This window comes from Loxodonta africana, chromosome 7, assembly GCF_030014295.1.
Source record: "Loxodonta africana isolate mLoxAfr1 chromosome 7, mLoxAfr1.hap2, whole genome shotgun sequence".
Lineage (NCBI taxonomy): Eukaryota > Metazoa > Chordata > Mammalia > Proboscidea > Elephantidae > Loxodonta > Loxodonta africana.
In genome coordinates this window covers 85136772-85152490 of record NC_087348.1, presented here as the reverse complement: position 1 = coordinate 85152490, position 15719 = coordinate 85136772, and the positions used below count along the sequence as shown (strand labels likewise).

The following is a 15719-nucleotide window of genomic DNA, read 5'->3' as shown; positions in this document are numbered from 1 at the left end:
AGGTTCTGCATGGGCACATGTAAGTGTTCTGAAATCACATTCTTTGAGTGTTATCCATAGTTTGTTATGATCCACTCAGCTGAATGCCCTTGCATAGTCAATAAAACACAGGTAAACATCCTTCTGGTATTCTATGCTTGAGCCAAGAATCTAACATCAATAATGATATCCCTCATTCCACATTCTCTTCTGAATCTCACTTGAACTTCTGGCAGTTTCCAGTTGATGTACTGGTGCACCTGCTTTTGAATGATCTTCAGCAAAATTTTACTTGTGTGTGATATTAACGATATTTTTCAATAATTTCTGCCTTCTGTTGGATCACCTTTATTTGGAATGGGCACAAATATGGATCTCCTCCAGTCAGTTGGCCAGGAAGCTGTCTTCCAAATTTCTTGACATGGAAGAGTGAGCACCTCAAGCACCGCATGCATTTGTTGTGACATCTCAATTGGTATTCCATCAATTCCTGAAGCCTTTTTCTTCACCAACGCTTCCAGTGCAGCTTGGACTCCTTCCTTCAGTACCACCAGTTCTTGATCATATGCTATCTCCCGAAATGATTGTTAAACATCGACCAACATCTGTCAGCTGGTTGTACTGTGGTGGCTTTCATGTTGCCGTGATGCTAGAAGCTATGTCATCAGTATTTCAAATTCTGGTAGGGACATCCATGGTGAGACATGTTTCAGGGAAGCTTACAGACAAAGAGACAAGTGAGCAGAGAGGCAGGGGACCTCATACCACCAAAAAAGTGGTGATAAAGGAGTCCTTTGAGCCCTGGGTCCCTGCACTGAGATGTTCCTAGACCAGGGGAAGATTAATGACAAGGAACTTCCTCCTGAGCCAACACAGACAGAAAGACTTCCCATGGACCTGGCTTCCTAAATTTAGACTTCTAGCCTCCGAAACTGTGAGAGAATAAACTTGTTTGTTAAAGTCATCCACTTGTGGTATTTCTGTAATAACAGCACTACATAACTAAGACACACGTGGACCTCCCCAGATGGAATACACAGGAATCAAATTGACTACATCTGTGGAAAGAGACAATGGAGAAACTTAATATCATAAGTCAGAACAAGCCAGGTGCTGACTGTGGAACAGACCACCAATTCCTCATATGTAAGTTCAAGTTGAAGCTGAAGAAAATGAGAGCAAGTCCGTGAGAGCCAAAATATAACCTTGAGCATATTCCACCTGAATTGAGAGACAATCTCAAGAATATATTTGATGCATTGAACACGAATGACCAAAGACCAGTTGAGTTGTGGAATGGCATCAAAAAGGACATTACACACACAAAAAGCAAAGTCATTAAAAAGACAGGAAAAAAAGAAAAGACCAAAATGTATGTCAGAAGAGACTCTGAAATTTGCTCTTGAATGTCAAGTAGCTAAAGCAAATGGAAGAAATGATGAAGTAAAAGAGCTGAACAGAAGATTTCAAAGGGTGGCTCGAGAAGAAAAGTAAAGTATCATAATGGCATGTGCAAAGACCTGGAGTTAGAACCAAAAGGGAAGAACATGCTTGGCATTTCTCAAACAGAAAGAACTGAAGAAAAAATTCAAACCTGAAGTTGCAGTATTGAAGGATTCTACTGGGAAAATATTCAATGATGCAGGAAGCATCAAAAGAAGATGGAAGGAATAAACAGAGTCACTGTACCAAAAAGAACCCAGAAGAATTGTTCTTAAACAGCCTAAATAAAAACGCTCTATTTTGATCGATAAGGAACAGTGGTCTTAGTAGAATTAGTGACAAACAAGCTGCAAAAACCTGAAAGCTTTATCCCATGGGCTTGCTGTCCTCCCTTCTTGGACTCATCTTCCGAATACCAAAACAAACAAATAAATTAACAAACAAGTAAACAAAAAACAGCCTAAATATAGGTCAGCAAAGAATATAAGGGAAATGCCTACCCAAAAATCAGCTTATCAGAGATTTAAAATCCCATATTGAGCCAATGTAATCAACTCTGAAGGTATGAATAGGCAATTTTTTTGGGGTGGGGGAGGGTGCACTGTGCCTATAGGCGCAGATTATTGTGCATATTTTGCTAGAAAGCTTTTGAAGAAAGCAGAGTGAATTTAAGCTGTTTGCTGTCAGTTGAGTCATTCTCCATTTCTTTTTTCTCATACACAGTTTTTGAGCAAACATCAAGGCCTGAGAACATCCCTCATTCAAAGATGAGTAACAAGCAAGTCCCAGTGTAGAATTTGTGCATACATATTTTGTAAAATTAAAAGGGATATAATAAGCTAAAGACATGTAAAAATACTCTTTGGGAAAAGAATTATTATAGAAAACAGAAGAAAATTGCACGTAAAACATTTTGTAAATAACTGAAGAAATTAAAAAATTAAAACAAAATTTGTGATATTAGAGTGTGAAAATAGATTGATAATAAAGAAAATAAAAAACACAATGGTAGAGCAAAGAAAATGACACGAGGAAAATAATAAAAGCCATTATAAAATTGAAAGTAATCTTATTATAAAAAGTGTGAGCCTGCTTAAAACATGCAGCGATATGGAGAATAGGATTGAAAATAACCAAACAAAATCAAATAGAAACATTTTAAAAGCAATTAGAAAGACTGTCATAAATATGCTGAATGAACAATGGAATTCTAAACACAATAACTATTCCTGAAGAAGAGTTAAAAAATAAACAAAACAGAAAAATATTAAAATATGAATTTTTTTCAGAAAAACAAAACAATCCTGAATCTTTCTGTCAAAGCACTTATGTACCAGGAAATAAATACTAATGAATAAACAAATCTAAATATATTCAGGGACAGTTATTGTATTGTAAGGATAAACAAAGATCTTAGAAGCACCCTGGTAGAACCAAAAGATCTCTAATAAAAAAGAAAATAATAAGACTCATCCCAGAAATCTCTTATGACTACTAGACTGCAAAAGAAGGGAGTGATGTGTACAGTGAATCGTGGGAAAATTCATGCAATCTAAGCATTCTCAGATGTTCAGATGGAAAGGGAAAAAACAAAACAAAAACAACCAAACATCAAGATCAGTATTTTTATTATTATTTGTAGTATGTACTATATTGTAGGATAAATCATTTGAGTGGTTCTGCTAATGCCTTTGGTAAACAAGATTTTTAGTGTAAGGAAAAATAATCTAAAATCAAAGATGTTAATTTAAACATTGTGATCATAAAGATGAATTGGAAATATCAGAATAAACTCAAGAAGTATTTTTCTTCTAAATATATATTTCCCAGCTTTCAGTTGGAATTGGCTCAAAGACTTTTTTAATTCATAGAAAATACTTAGACACACAAAGAACTCAAGAGCAAGGAGTATCCCTACTGCTTAGATGTGTTCTTTAAATACCTCTTTATCCTAAAAGGGAACCCTGGTGGCATAGTGGTTAAGAGCTACAGCTGCTAACCAAAAGGTTGACAGTTCAAATGCACCAGGTGCTCCTTGGAAGCCCTATAGGGCAGTTCTACTCTGTCCTATGGGGTCGCTATGAGTTGAAATTTACTCGATGGCAACAGGTTTCGTTTCAGGGCTTGGTTTTACCCTAAAAGGAGTCGGATGTCCTTAAATAAATGACTGATTTCAAGTTTTGGGCTGGAAATATGCCAAATGAGCTCGGACATCTTTTAATAATAGAAAACAAGAAACCAGTAAAAGAGAACTAGGATCATTAAAAAATAAACAAAGAATCCAGCTTAAAGAGGCTCCCACTTGCTAAAGATGGCTAATTGAGAATAATAACAGCAATGAACTGATAGACATTAAATGTGCTAAGAAGTATGAATTCATAACTATACACCCACCACACACACACTTGTTAATCACTTCTCAAGAATGCTAGGTACTGATTCTACTACGAAAACTGGCAAACAACTGATTTTCTTCCACAAATTACTTCTGTGTTATGTCCAGCCCCTTCCCATAGATATGTCCATCACAGACTGAGATGCTGGCAGAAGATGGATCCTTGAGCACAGTTGTTCAAGTCTGTACCTCTCTAGGAATTGGGGGAGGAGATGCTTTGGAGCCCCAGGTTACTCACCCTGGCTGCTTTCCCAGGCTTCCCTGTCATTCCACATCCTGTGTGAGCCCAGGATAACTTTGTGGTAGACGGATTGAGCTTTATTCCACACCAGGGAATATGTATTAGTATGAGTGCCTACCTCCAGGGAAGCTTGGGCTTGGGCCACAAAGGAGCCACTCCGCTCAGGTCCTTGAGGAATGGGAAAGTTGAAGTTGGTTTGTGGATTAGGGGCAGACAAGGGTTAGAGTAACTAAGCAATAAGACAGAAAAGGAGACCAGAATTATAGATTCTACAATATTCTCACGAAGTTTAAGTGGTTATCTTCAGAGACTATCAGCTTCAACAGCCCCATCTGAGTTTGAATTTCTCCGGGTTAATGTTCTAAAGTCTCCCCTGGGTCAGACCTCAGGCAGTCTTGGCAGGAGGGGGTGATATGGAGTAATGTGGATGGGAGCTCATACCTGGTGTCCTAACCCAGATAGGGGGAGTCAGGGAAGGCTTCCTAGAGGAGGTAGAGAGGGAGCAGACTTCTAAAAGGCCCATAGAGCCTGTTTTCAACTCTCATTCTGGGACAAATACCAGGACTCGGATTGAAGCTGCCGATTGAGGCCAGTACATATTCTACCCACACTCTTAGCCTAGGTCTGACCTGCTGAATCAAAAGGTTCAAAGGAGAGAGCATGGGTGGCAGAAACAACATGGGCTACAGAGCCAGTCACGCCTGGGTTTGAATTCTCGTTCTTCTCACCACATAAAAGCTCTCCCTCTTTTCTCACTTCCTAAAGAGTTCCACTCCATAGGTGCTCTGGACACAACTTCTTTCTAAATTAGCTTAGACTTTGATCATTCTCCTGAAATTACGTTCTATGGACACATTTGGTTCTTTCTCTCCTTTTACTTCAGCTTCACTCCCCCAGCCTGAATTGAAACCAGCCTGTATGGCTACTTCCTCCTCCAGATGTAATAAGTAAACTTAGAGAAAAATCACACAACCCTGAAAATTTCTGCCAAAACAAATTCATGGTCTTTTAACCTGAGATGAGTCTTTAGCACCACTTCACATTTTTTTCCTCTCAGTTTTTAAATCCTCATCATTCTTCTCAAGTTCTTCACTCAACCTGCTGCCTCTTACCTCAGTGGCTAATTTGATCTTGCTCCTAATTTCAAACAGAAAATGGAGGCCATAAACTTCCTGTTCAACCCATCTGCTGTCTTGCCCGCTTTCATTCCCACATACATGCCCTGTCATTAGAAAGCCCAAGTTGCTTCATGTCAACCTTTTCACCAACATTTTAAACATCTATTTGTTGGATGACCACCACTTATGGCAACAAAATTCTGGACTCCATAGCTTGGCACGTAAGACCCTTTACGATGTTTTTAATTTTTTTTTTTTTTTTGATAGTTATACGTTTACATGCAGTTGTAAAAGATAATATGAAGGGATCATATGTACTTTTTACCTAGTTTCCTCCAGGGGTAACATCTTTTAAAACTATAGTGCAATATAACAACCAAGATATTGATATTGACAGTCAAAACACAGAACATTTCCCTCACCACAAGGATCCCTTATGGTGCCCTTTTATAGCCATACCACTTTCTTCCCATCTCCTCCTACTTTTAAATCTCTAGTAACCATTAATATTTTCTACATCTCTATGATCTTGTCATTTCAAGACTGTTTTATAAATGGAATCATATAGTGCTTCAGTATTGACATTTTTCACTCAGCATAATTCTCTTGAGATTCTTCCAAGTTGTGTGGAAAGTTTCTTTTCATTGCTGAGTAGTAGTATATAGCATGGATGTACTACAGTTTGTTTAACCATTCACTTGTTGAAGGACATCTGGGTTGTTCCCAGTTTTTGACTATAATAAGTAAACCTGCTACTATTAAAAGTAAACATTTATGGACTTCTTTTGAACATAACTCTTTGTTTCTCAAGGAAGGAGCTGAAACCAGAATAACTATGGAATGGAGCTCTCTAGGAAGTGAGAAGCGCCCAGGAGAGCAAACACTCAGCCATATGTTAGTTGCATGTTTTTTAATTTTTGTTTGTTTTTCTTTTTTTTAGAGACCTTCAAAATGTTTCAGAGTGGCTGTACCATTTTACATTTACTCATTACACATCTTATTAGCAATGTATGCACAATACAGTTTCTCCACACCTTCACCAGCATTTGATGTTGACACCATTTTTTACTTTTGGTATTCTGATAGTTATGTAGTAATACCTCATTGTGGTTTTAATTTACAATTCCTAATAAATAATAATGTTAAATTTTTTCATGTGCTTATTTGCCATCTGTATATCATTTTCAGTAAAACGTGTCTTCATGTCTTTTGCCCATTTTTTCATTGGATTGTTTGGATTTTTTCCAGTTGAGTTTTGAGAGTTCTTGATGTATTCTAGATACTAGTCCTTTGTTGGATATATAGTGTGGAAAGATTTTCTCCCACTCTGTAGATTGTCTTTTAATCCTTTTAACAGGTCCAATTGCTCTAGCACCATTGAAATGGGGATGGTCCCCCCCCTTTATTATTTGTTTTCAAAATTATTTTAGGTATTCAGATCCTTTTCCCTTTCAGATAAATTTTAGTGTATTCTTATCTACATCTACAAAATCTTTTGCTGTGATTTCAACAGGAATTGTGTTAAATCTGTACATCATTTTGGGAAAAGCTGGTATCTTTACTATGTTGAATCTTCTAATCCATGAATACGGTGTATCTCATTATTTACCTCTTCTTTGAGTTCTTTCATCAAAACTTTGAATTTTTCAGCTTGAAAGTTGTGTTCATGTTTTGTTAGATTTACACTTAAGACTTTCTTTTTTGGTAGATTCCTTGATTATTTCTGTGTGCGTAATCATGCCATCTGCTAAAAGAGATGTTTTCATTTTCAATCTGTATGCCTTTTATGTATATTTCTTGCCTTATTGAATTGGCTATGGATTATGGTTAATAAGAGTGGTAAGAGTAGACATCCTTTACTTGTTCCTGAATTTAAGGGAAAAACATTCAATCATTCACTATCAAGTAAAACATTAGCTAGAGAATTTTGCTTATGCTGTTTACAAGTTTAGGAAGTTTCCCTATATTTCTATTTTTCTGAGAGCTTTTTTAATATCATGAATGGGTGTTGAATTTTGTCAAGTACTTTTTCTGCATTGATCATTGTGATCACGTGTTTTCCTTTTTTCAGTCTGTTAATATAGTTAATTACATTGATTAATTTTTGAATATTGAACCAGTCTTGCTTCTCTGAGATATACTCCATTTGATCATGATTTATAAATCTTTTTACATATTGCTGAATTTTATTTGCTAATATTTTGTTAAGGACTTTTTTGTCTATATTCATGAGGAATATTGGTCCGTAGTTTTTGTTTGTTTTTGGTACTGTCTTTGCCTGGTTTTGGTGTCAGGATAATGTTGGCTTTGTAAAATAAATTGGGAAATATTTTCATCTCTTGCTGTTTCCTGGAAGAGATGGAATGGAATTCTTCTTTAAATGTTTCATAAAATCCTCCAGTGAAAACTACTGGGTTGGAGATTTATTTTGGGGGGATTTTGTAAATTATGAATTCAATTTCCTTAAAAATTATCTAAGTTCCTAAAAATGTTCTATCAAATTTATCTATCTCATATTGGGTGAATTGTGATAATTTGTGTTTTCCTGGGAAGTAGTTCATTTTGTCTAAGTTTTTTAATTTACGCGTGCGTAGTCGTTTGTAGCATTCCCTTTTTATTCTTTTAATGCCTCTGGGGTTTGTAGTGATATCCCATTTCATTCCTGATATTGGTAACTTGAGTCTTCTTTCTTTTTCAGTTTTTCTATGCAGTTGTTAAATTTATCAGTTTTTTTCAAAGAACCATGTTATGCATTGGATTGTGTCCCACCAAAAGATATGCTGACGTCCTAAACCTTGTAACTGAATGTGACCTGTTGGAGTTAGGATTTTCCTTTTTTTATGTTAATGAGGTTCATACCAGAGTAGGTACAGCCTAAACCTAATCTGTCCTGAGTGGAGTCTTAAAAAAAGGGAAGATAGATGCCGTGTGACCACAGAGGCAGATGCATGTAAAAGCCCGGGAAGGCCAAGGATTGATGGAGGCTACTAAGGTGAGAGAGGAGAAGGAGGGTCTTCTCCTAGAGCTGATGTGGTGTGGTCAACAGGAGGAATAACTACTTCTCTTTTCAATTCCTGAGGAAGAAGATTCTGAGATGAATTTTAGACAAGTCTATAATGCATCTTTGTTTTTCTCTCCCTTTTCCCTATTTCACTGTCCTTCATTATTGTTCACTGGATCATGTTCCTCAATAAAGTAGCTACCTACGCTTAGGTCTTTGTCTTAAGAGATCTCAGGTGAAGACACAGCCTTCTTGCAGTGTTAGAAATCCGCTCACTCTTTCTTGTCTCTGTATCTTTGCACACAATATCCTCCCTCTGCGTTTCCCATTTATTCCCCCTCCCCTACCTCAATTTACATATCACCAATTATTGAAGCTTTCCTGCATCTTCACTGCAAAGTTGCTTTCTCCTTCCTCTTTGTGGCCACTCTGCCTTGTAAATCCCCATAAGGGGCAGTTAGGGCCTTATATTTAAAAATTTTGTTTTATAATTGATACCCACTATAAAGTGCACTAATGTTTGTTTTTGTATTCCTTACACCTTATAAAGGGCTTAAACATTGTAAATACTTCTTGAATGTGTAACATTGAATCATATTAAAGAAGTAGACACTGGGCAAGCACTTTGGCACCAGCTGGGAGAATTAGTGGTGATCATTGCAGGAAAGAATCCCAAATATGTGATGCCAGTAATCTCTGGCCATAAATATGCATTAACTGTAAATCTTTTTTCCAGTAATAATAAAAAAGCCTGGGGAACTATCCTAAGAAACAAACAAAATTATGGTCTGCCCTTCTTTCTTATCAATCCAACCTGGGATAAATCATATACTACTCAGAGATGGGGGCTAGATGAAATTACTGGGGGCAAGGGGACTGTTTTACCCATCGAGAGCATCAGATTCTCATCTCTCAAGAGGAATTTGCTACCTAAACTGGTGCCCTCCACTGACTAGGCCAATATAAACATGGCTGGGAACAGGGCAGTGTTTTTATGGTCCTCATTCCCTGGAGACTGTTTCACTGGGAAAGATTCTTTCACTACAGTGAGCACTTGCCTAGGTCTCCTAGTTCTAGAAGCCTCTCACAGCAGGGTCTGCCTGAGACCACCCACTCCGAGCTCACTCAGCTCCCTAAGCACCCAAAGGGCTTCTTTCAGTAAACTCTTCCAGATCAATGGGAATAGGTAGACAAACATTCTCCCAAGCCCTGGCTCATGTGAATGAGAAATAAGCAGCGGCCATAAACCTCTTTTAGTGTTCTCCTTCTAGAATGCAATTGCATTTTTCTGAGACAGCTTTGTAAACTGCGGCCTTCCTGTTGGCTTTCTTTGTTCAGTGCAGAAAAGCCAGTCATGATTTTTGATCTTATCTCCTTTGTTCATCATTCTCCCTTCCTTTTTCCCATCTCTGAACATTAGTCCTGGACTGGGGTGAGGGAAAGGAAAAAAAAGTCCCATTCTTAAACTCTAAGCTCCCAGGCTGTCTCTTTAAGAGCAGCTCACATTACCCCACAGGGTAGGGACAGATTGGCTTAACTTTTGGATATTCCTCTTCCTTCTAGAAGATACATGGAAGCTTGTAAGGTAAATGGTCCTGTGCCTATGACTGAACTTTCCTTCCAACTCTGAAGGGCAGGTATTGCCCTGGCTTGCATGTTCCAGATGAATTAGCAGATGTACAAGAGGAAAAGTGAATTGTCTAAACTCACTTCCATAGAAGAAGTCATTCTCTGGGATCCTTCATAACTAACTTTGGTCACTCTGTGCTTGCTTGGTCAGGCTACAATTCTCATTCAGTTTGATAGAGTGAGTATTAAACAGCAGGCTCAGAAGTCAGAGAGACCTGGGTTCAACTTTGAACTCTGCTATTTACTATTACTTGACTTTGGGAAAATTATGTAATCATTTCATGCCTCGGTTTTCTTATCTGTAAAGCAGGCATTATCTCAAATGTTTGTTTTGAGGATTATGTAAGCAACATACAAACGGTTAAGTGCTTGGGTGCTAACTGAAAGGTTGGTGGTTAGAATCCACCCAGAAGTGTCATGGAAGAAAGACCTGGCAATGTAGTCCCAAAAGGTCACTGCCATTGAAAACCAAATGCACATTTCTACTCTGCAACATATGGGGCCCCCATGAGTCAGAATCGACTTGAGGGCAACTGCCTTGGTTTTTTGGTTTGGTACTTATTACCAAACCAAGATCAAACCCATTGCTGTTGAGCTAAATTCCAATTCATGGCAACCCTATAGAACAGAGTAGAACTGCCCGATGGGGTTTCCTAGGCTGTAATCTTTAGGGAAGCAGACTGCCACAACGTTCTTCTGAAGACTGGCTGGTGGGTTCAAACTGCAACATTTCAGTTAGTGCCACCAGGGATCCTTGTATTTATTACCCATTGCTGTCGAGTTGATTCTGACTCATAGCTACCCTACAAGCCCCAAAGGGTTTCCAAGAAGAGGCTGGTGGATTTGAACTACTGACCGTCTGGTTGGCAGCTGAGCTCTTAACCACTGCGCCACCAAGATAAATAAGAAGCCTTCAATAAATTGTAGTGTTAAATATAATAGAGATGTATCAAATCTTAGCTTTCTCAAACCTTATCCCACTTCCCTAACCTAAATGGAGTAGTTGCTTTACGTGTTCCGTGTCACACTTCTTTGGCCTACCTTTTATTCACCCACAGCTGTGACAGACGCTTTTGTTCATTCTGACTATTCCACATCAAATGTGTGCCCCTCCTCTCTCTTTTTCTGCCTAACCACTTTCTCTAAAGCCATAGGAACAGACACACTTTGAAAGTGCAGATGAGTTAGAGCCCCAGGGGCAAGCTCCAGTCAAAGAGTTAATGGATAAATGCCCTAGCCTACCATTTGAATAGAAATTCCCCAGGGCATTCTGTACTGAAGTCCTGGCAGAGTCAAGAGTCCATTGTCTACAGCAGTAACCTTTCCAAATTTGAGGTTATAGGATTTTATAAACGTAAATTAGCATAACAGCACAATTTAATAAATGTAAATTAGCGTAACAGCACAATTTAAAATAAAACTTTATTGGATCTTATACCTAAGTTAAAAAAAACCAGACAGTATCAAGTGATGTACATTAAAAATGTTGAACAAGTACAGAATACACTAAGAAAATACGATTAAGGAGATGTGAGAGTGTAAGAGATAAATAAACAAAAATCATTCTCCCTTAATTTGAAAAGAAAAAATTTTTTTTTTTTTTTTATGGAGAGTATTCTGGATTTATTGCTTATGAAAGGGGCAGGGTTATCTTTCAGCACAAATACAAGCACATACATCTTACTACACAGCAGGGAGAAAACGGGTTGAGGAAATATGTATTTGGTTACCAAATTTAATTTTAAATCTTGGCACAGCACCTACAAGCTGTGTGACTTAGTTAAGCCACATTGCCCATGTAAGCCTCATTTCTCTTCCTAGTAATGAGGGACAAAAATGGTACCTACCCCATAAAGCTGTTGTAAAGATTAGGTAAAACCTTCAAAGAACTTCTCATAGTGCTTGGAACACTGTAAGCACTCAAGAGATGTTAATTAGCGAGATTATCAAAGGCTTAAATAAATGTCCATGTAATGCGTAATATACCAACTGTGAGGACCGTGGCAAACACTGGCTTCTATAAATTACCAGTTCCACTTTCCTCATTTTAAAAGCTGTACATGTCAACTAAACAAGACCTTCATAATAAAGACATTTAGAAAGTAGGGGCAAATCTATATCATTAGTAATTTGAGCACATTTCCTTCAAGGTATAGGTTGCATAAACATGTTTCTTTTTTTTTTTTTTTTTTGCAGTAAAGCATGTAAACAAATCATTTGTCATTTCAACATTCTTCATGTGTACAATTCAGTGACATTAGTTATGTTTATCATGTTGTTTAACCATTACCATTATCTGTTATCAAGTAGCATGTTTCATCGTATAACAGGGTCTTTAAAGGTCACATAATATTTCATTAAGTGGTTGGGATATGCTGTACTTTACTACCCTTTTATATACTATACTCCAGGAATTCTAATTTATGATTTCTCCAAATAATGGTGTAATCACTAAATTTTTATGAAAAATTTGGTTTGTGCACTTAAGGATATTTTTTATTTAGGATAAAATGTTTAGGATACTGATTTAGGATAAATTTTCAAAAGTGAAATTATAGCATTAGAGAATATAACCTTTTTGGAAGTTCTTGCTTCATATTGCCAAATTACTTTTTGAAGTTTTTGTGCCAATTTGGACCATCCTCTGCAATTTCCAAAAATATGTGTTTCAACACAATCTCACTTTTATTGCAAATTTTCATAAATAAAAACTGCTGAATTGATAGGCAAAGGATGCTGTCTAATTACTGTTTTAATGTTTCTTGGATTACTAGTCAGATTGAATAATTTTTTCTCTGTTTTAAAGTCAATTGTATTTTGTGTCAGTCTTCCTTATGTTCTTTTTACTATTTATTGGTGAGTTTTCTAATTTAAACTTTCTACAAACCCTGGTGGCATAGTGGTTAAGTGCTATGGCTGCTAACCAAAGGGTGGGCAGTTTGAATTTGCCAGGTGCTCCTTGGAAACTCTATGGGGCAGTTCTACTCTGTCCTATAGGGTCGCTATGAATCGGAATCGACTCGACGGCACTGGGTTTGGTTTTTGGTTTTTATATCATAGGGATATCTATAACTTTTTGACCTATGGAAGGGAACCATGTTAGCCTCCAAAACACACTTGGGTTCCCCAAAAGGAGGCAGAATTTGGAGACCAAACCAGAGAAAAGCACTTATGTGCTTATGGGCAACTGGAATTAAGTTACTGTTTTTATTGTTGTTGTTAGGCGCTATTGAGTGGGTTTCAACTCATAGCAACCCTATAGGACAGTGTAGAACTGTTCTATTGGTTTCCAAGGAGTGGCTGGTAGATTTGAACAGCTGACCTTTTGGTTAACAGTGGAGGTCTTAGCCACTATGCCACAGGGCTCCAAGTTAGTGTTAGGAAATAATAATACCAATTCATTAAAAATAAGGGAAGTAAAGTGGAAAGGGTCACCTGCCTCCCACAGGCCGAAGATTCTTGTCATAGCTGATCTTCAACATGGCAAGCACCCGTGTTCTGATCTCTTTGGTCTTGGCACCATAGACGATAGGATTGATCACAGGAGGCAGCAGCAAGTAGACATCACCCATGAGAACACGCACAATGGGATCCAGGCTGTTTCCAAAGCGGTGCACAACAGAGAGGCCAATGAGTGGCACATAGAAGGCCAGTACCACACTGATGTGAGACACACAAGTCCCAAAGGCCTTGGCCCGCTCTGACTTGGAAGGCAGCTGTAGAACTGTTCGTATAATCAGAAAATAGGACAAGGAGATGAACGTGACATCCACGCCCATGACCAGAAGGATGGCAGTAAGACCATAGACCACATTGGGCAAAGGGTCTGCATAGGCCAACTTCATCACATCCTGGTGCACACAATAGGAATGTGAGAGCACATTGGAGTGGCAGAAGGCCAGGTGCTTGATGAGCAGAGGCAGTGGGATAAAGAAGAGGACTCCTCGGATTACGGCCACCATGCCAATCTGAGCTGTTACTGTATTGTTGAGCACAGCAGCGTGGCGCAATGGGTGGCAGATAGCCACATAACGGTCAAAGGCCATGGCTAGCAGGATGGTGGACTCGATGGCTGAGAGAGCATGAATAAAGAACATCTGGGCAAGGCAGGCATCAAAGGTAATTTCCCGAGAGTTGAACCAGAAGAGGGCGAGGATCTTGGGCATGGTGGATGTGGACAAGGCCAGGTCAATGGCTGCCAGCATGCAGAGAAAGAGATACATGGGTGAGTGCAAACTGCGTTCTGTCCTTATAATGAGGACTACGATGCAGTTTCCAAACATTGCCACGGCATACATTACAAGCAGTGGAAAGCCGATCCAGAAATGAGCTTCTTCTAGTCCTGGGATACCAATAAGCACAAAGGTGGAGTGTGTGAAGTTGCAGGAACTCATAGCTGGCACTGAGGAGGGCGGACTGGAGAGAGTGAGGTCACACTGGCAGCCTGTCTGCCTGCTGGGACATGGAGCAAAATCAGAGAGGCCAGCCCCGGAAACTTGGGAACTGAGGGCATCTTAGCTCTTCCTACCTTCTCTACACCTACCCACTACCCCGCACTTATGTCATTTAATCTCTTCAATAAGCTCTGAGCAACTCTTCCAAAGAGAGAAGGCGAAAGATCAAATTCATTTATCAATCACTACTCTCAAAGACCATTTAAATTTTTTAAAAGGTAGCCTAGGGAGAACAATGTGATCTTCCCAAGTTTGTTCGGACTCCTCATCCTGGCCCACACCTTTATTGTCTGGATACTGAGTAGTCCTTCTCTCAGATAAGTGTTAAGAGATACTGTATTCAAAATCTCTTGCAGCTAGGGCTATGCCTTTTCTTTCTTTCTTAATTAATGAATTCCTAAGAATTTACTTATATGATCTGCTATGTACAAGGCTATTTGCTAGATGCTGCTGATACAGAGATACAAGACACCCGTCCTACCCTCCAGCTATCCTGCCTAGTGGAGACAAAGTAAACCAAATTATTAGAACATTGTGACTAATACTAGCAGAAGGTGTGCATTTCCTGCAGGGCGAGGGAAATGCATCATCAGGATAATCCCTCTGTTCAGTCTTGAAACATGTAGAGATTAGATAGGTAGAGAAGTGAATAAAGGGCACTCTAAGCAGCAGGGCAAGGGTTTTTTTTTGTTGTTGTTGTTGCAAATTTTCAAGATTCTAGGTCTCTAGGTCTAAGGACAGTGAGTAGTAAAAGAAGCACAGCAAAAACAATAAATAAATAAAAAAAAAGAAAACAAACAAATAACCTAAGGAGAGGGGGTAGGTGGAAGACAAAAAGTAAAATTTTTCAGGAATAAAGAAAACTCATTCAGAGACATAAAACGAATGCAGTTCTTTCAATCTACTTCTCTGGAAATAAAGGTGCTGGCAGGACATGGGGCCTCTAGCATATCCTAGCTGCCTGGTGGTTCTGTGAGGACATTTTCCTCTGCTCCTGGTTGATGGGTTTCTCCACACCTGTACATTGCCTTCCAAGCCTACTCCCATTCTTTCAAGAGAGCCTAGGCTCAGTCCTCACCTTGAGATAGGTTGTTTTATAATGATGTTTCTCGAACTTTGCCTTTCCTGGAACCTCTACCAACAAACCATCCATGTCACTGGAGATATTTCTTTCCTGGAAGCCTGGTGTTACTCTCCTCCAAACTTCTACCCACACCCAAACACAGGGAGGTTGATCTCATCAAACTCCTTCCCTTCTAGGCTCCCTAGATGCCCTGCTCTTTAGAGCTTATTATCTCTAAGGATCCAAGGGCTTAGCTTCTAGAAGCTGAGGCTCTTCCTCTTGGAAATACACTCTGCAAAAACTCTTCCTCAATGGTATTCAGGTTAACCTGTTTATCCCTCCAGAATTCTTTCCCCTTTCTAGTATAGATTCAGGAAATGCCTTTCCTTAGACCTT

The 15719-nt window shown here is 38.8% G+C and overlaps 1 protein-coding gene across 1 annotated transcript; it reads right to left on the bottom strand.

Annotated features, from left to right (window-relative positions):
• Window positions 1–12926: 12926 nt before the first annotated feature.
• On the bottom strand, window positions 12927–14354 carry LOC100668398 (olfactory receptor 51E2). Its single transcript, XM_023540592.2, has one exon. It carries the CDS (start codon window positions 14198–14200, stop codon window positions 13238–13240), a length of 963 nt encoding a protein of 320 aa, XP_023396360.2. The 5' UTR covers window positions 14201–14354; the 3' UTR covers window positions 12927–13237.
• Window positions 14355–15719: the final 1365 nt, after the last annotated feature.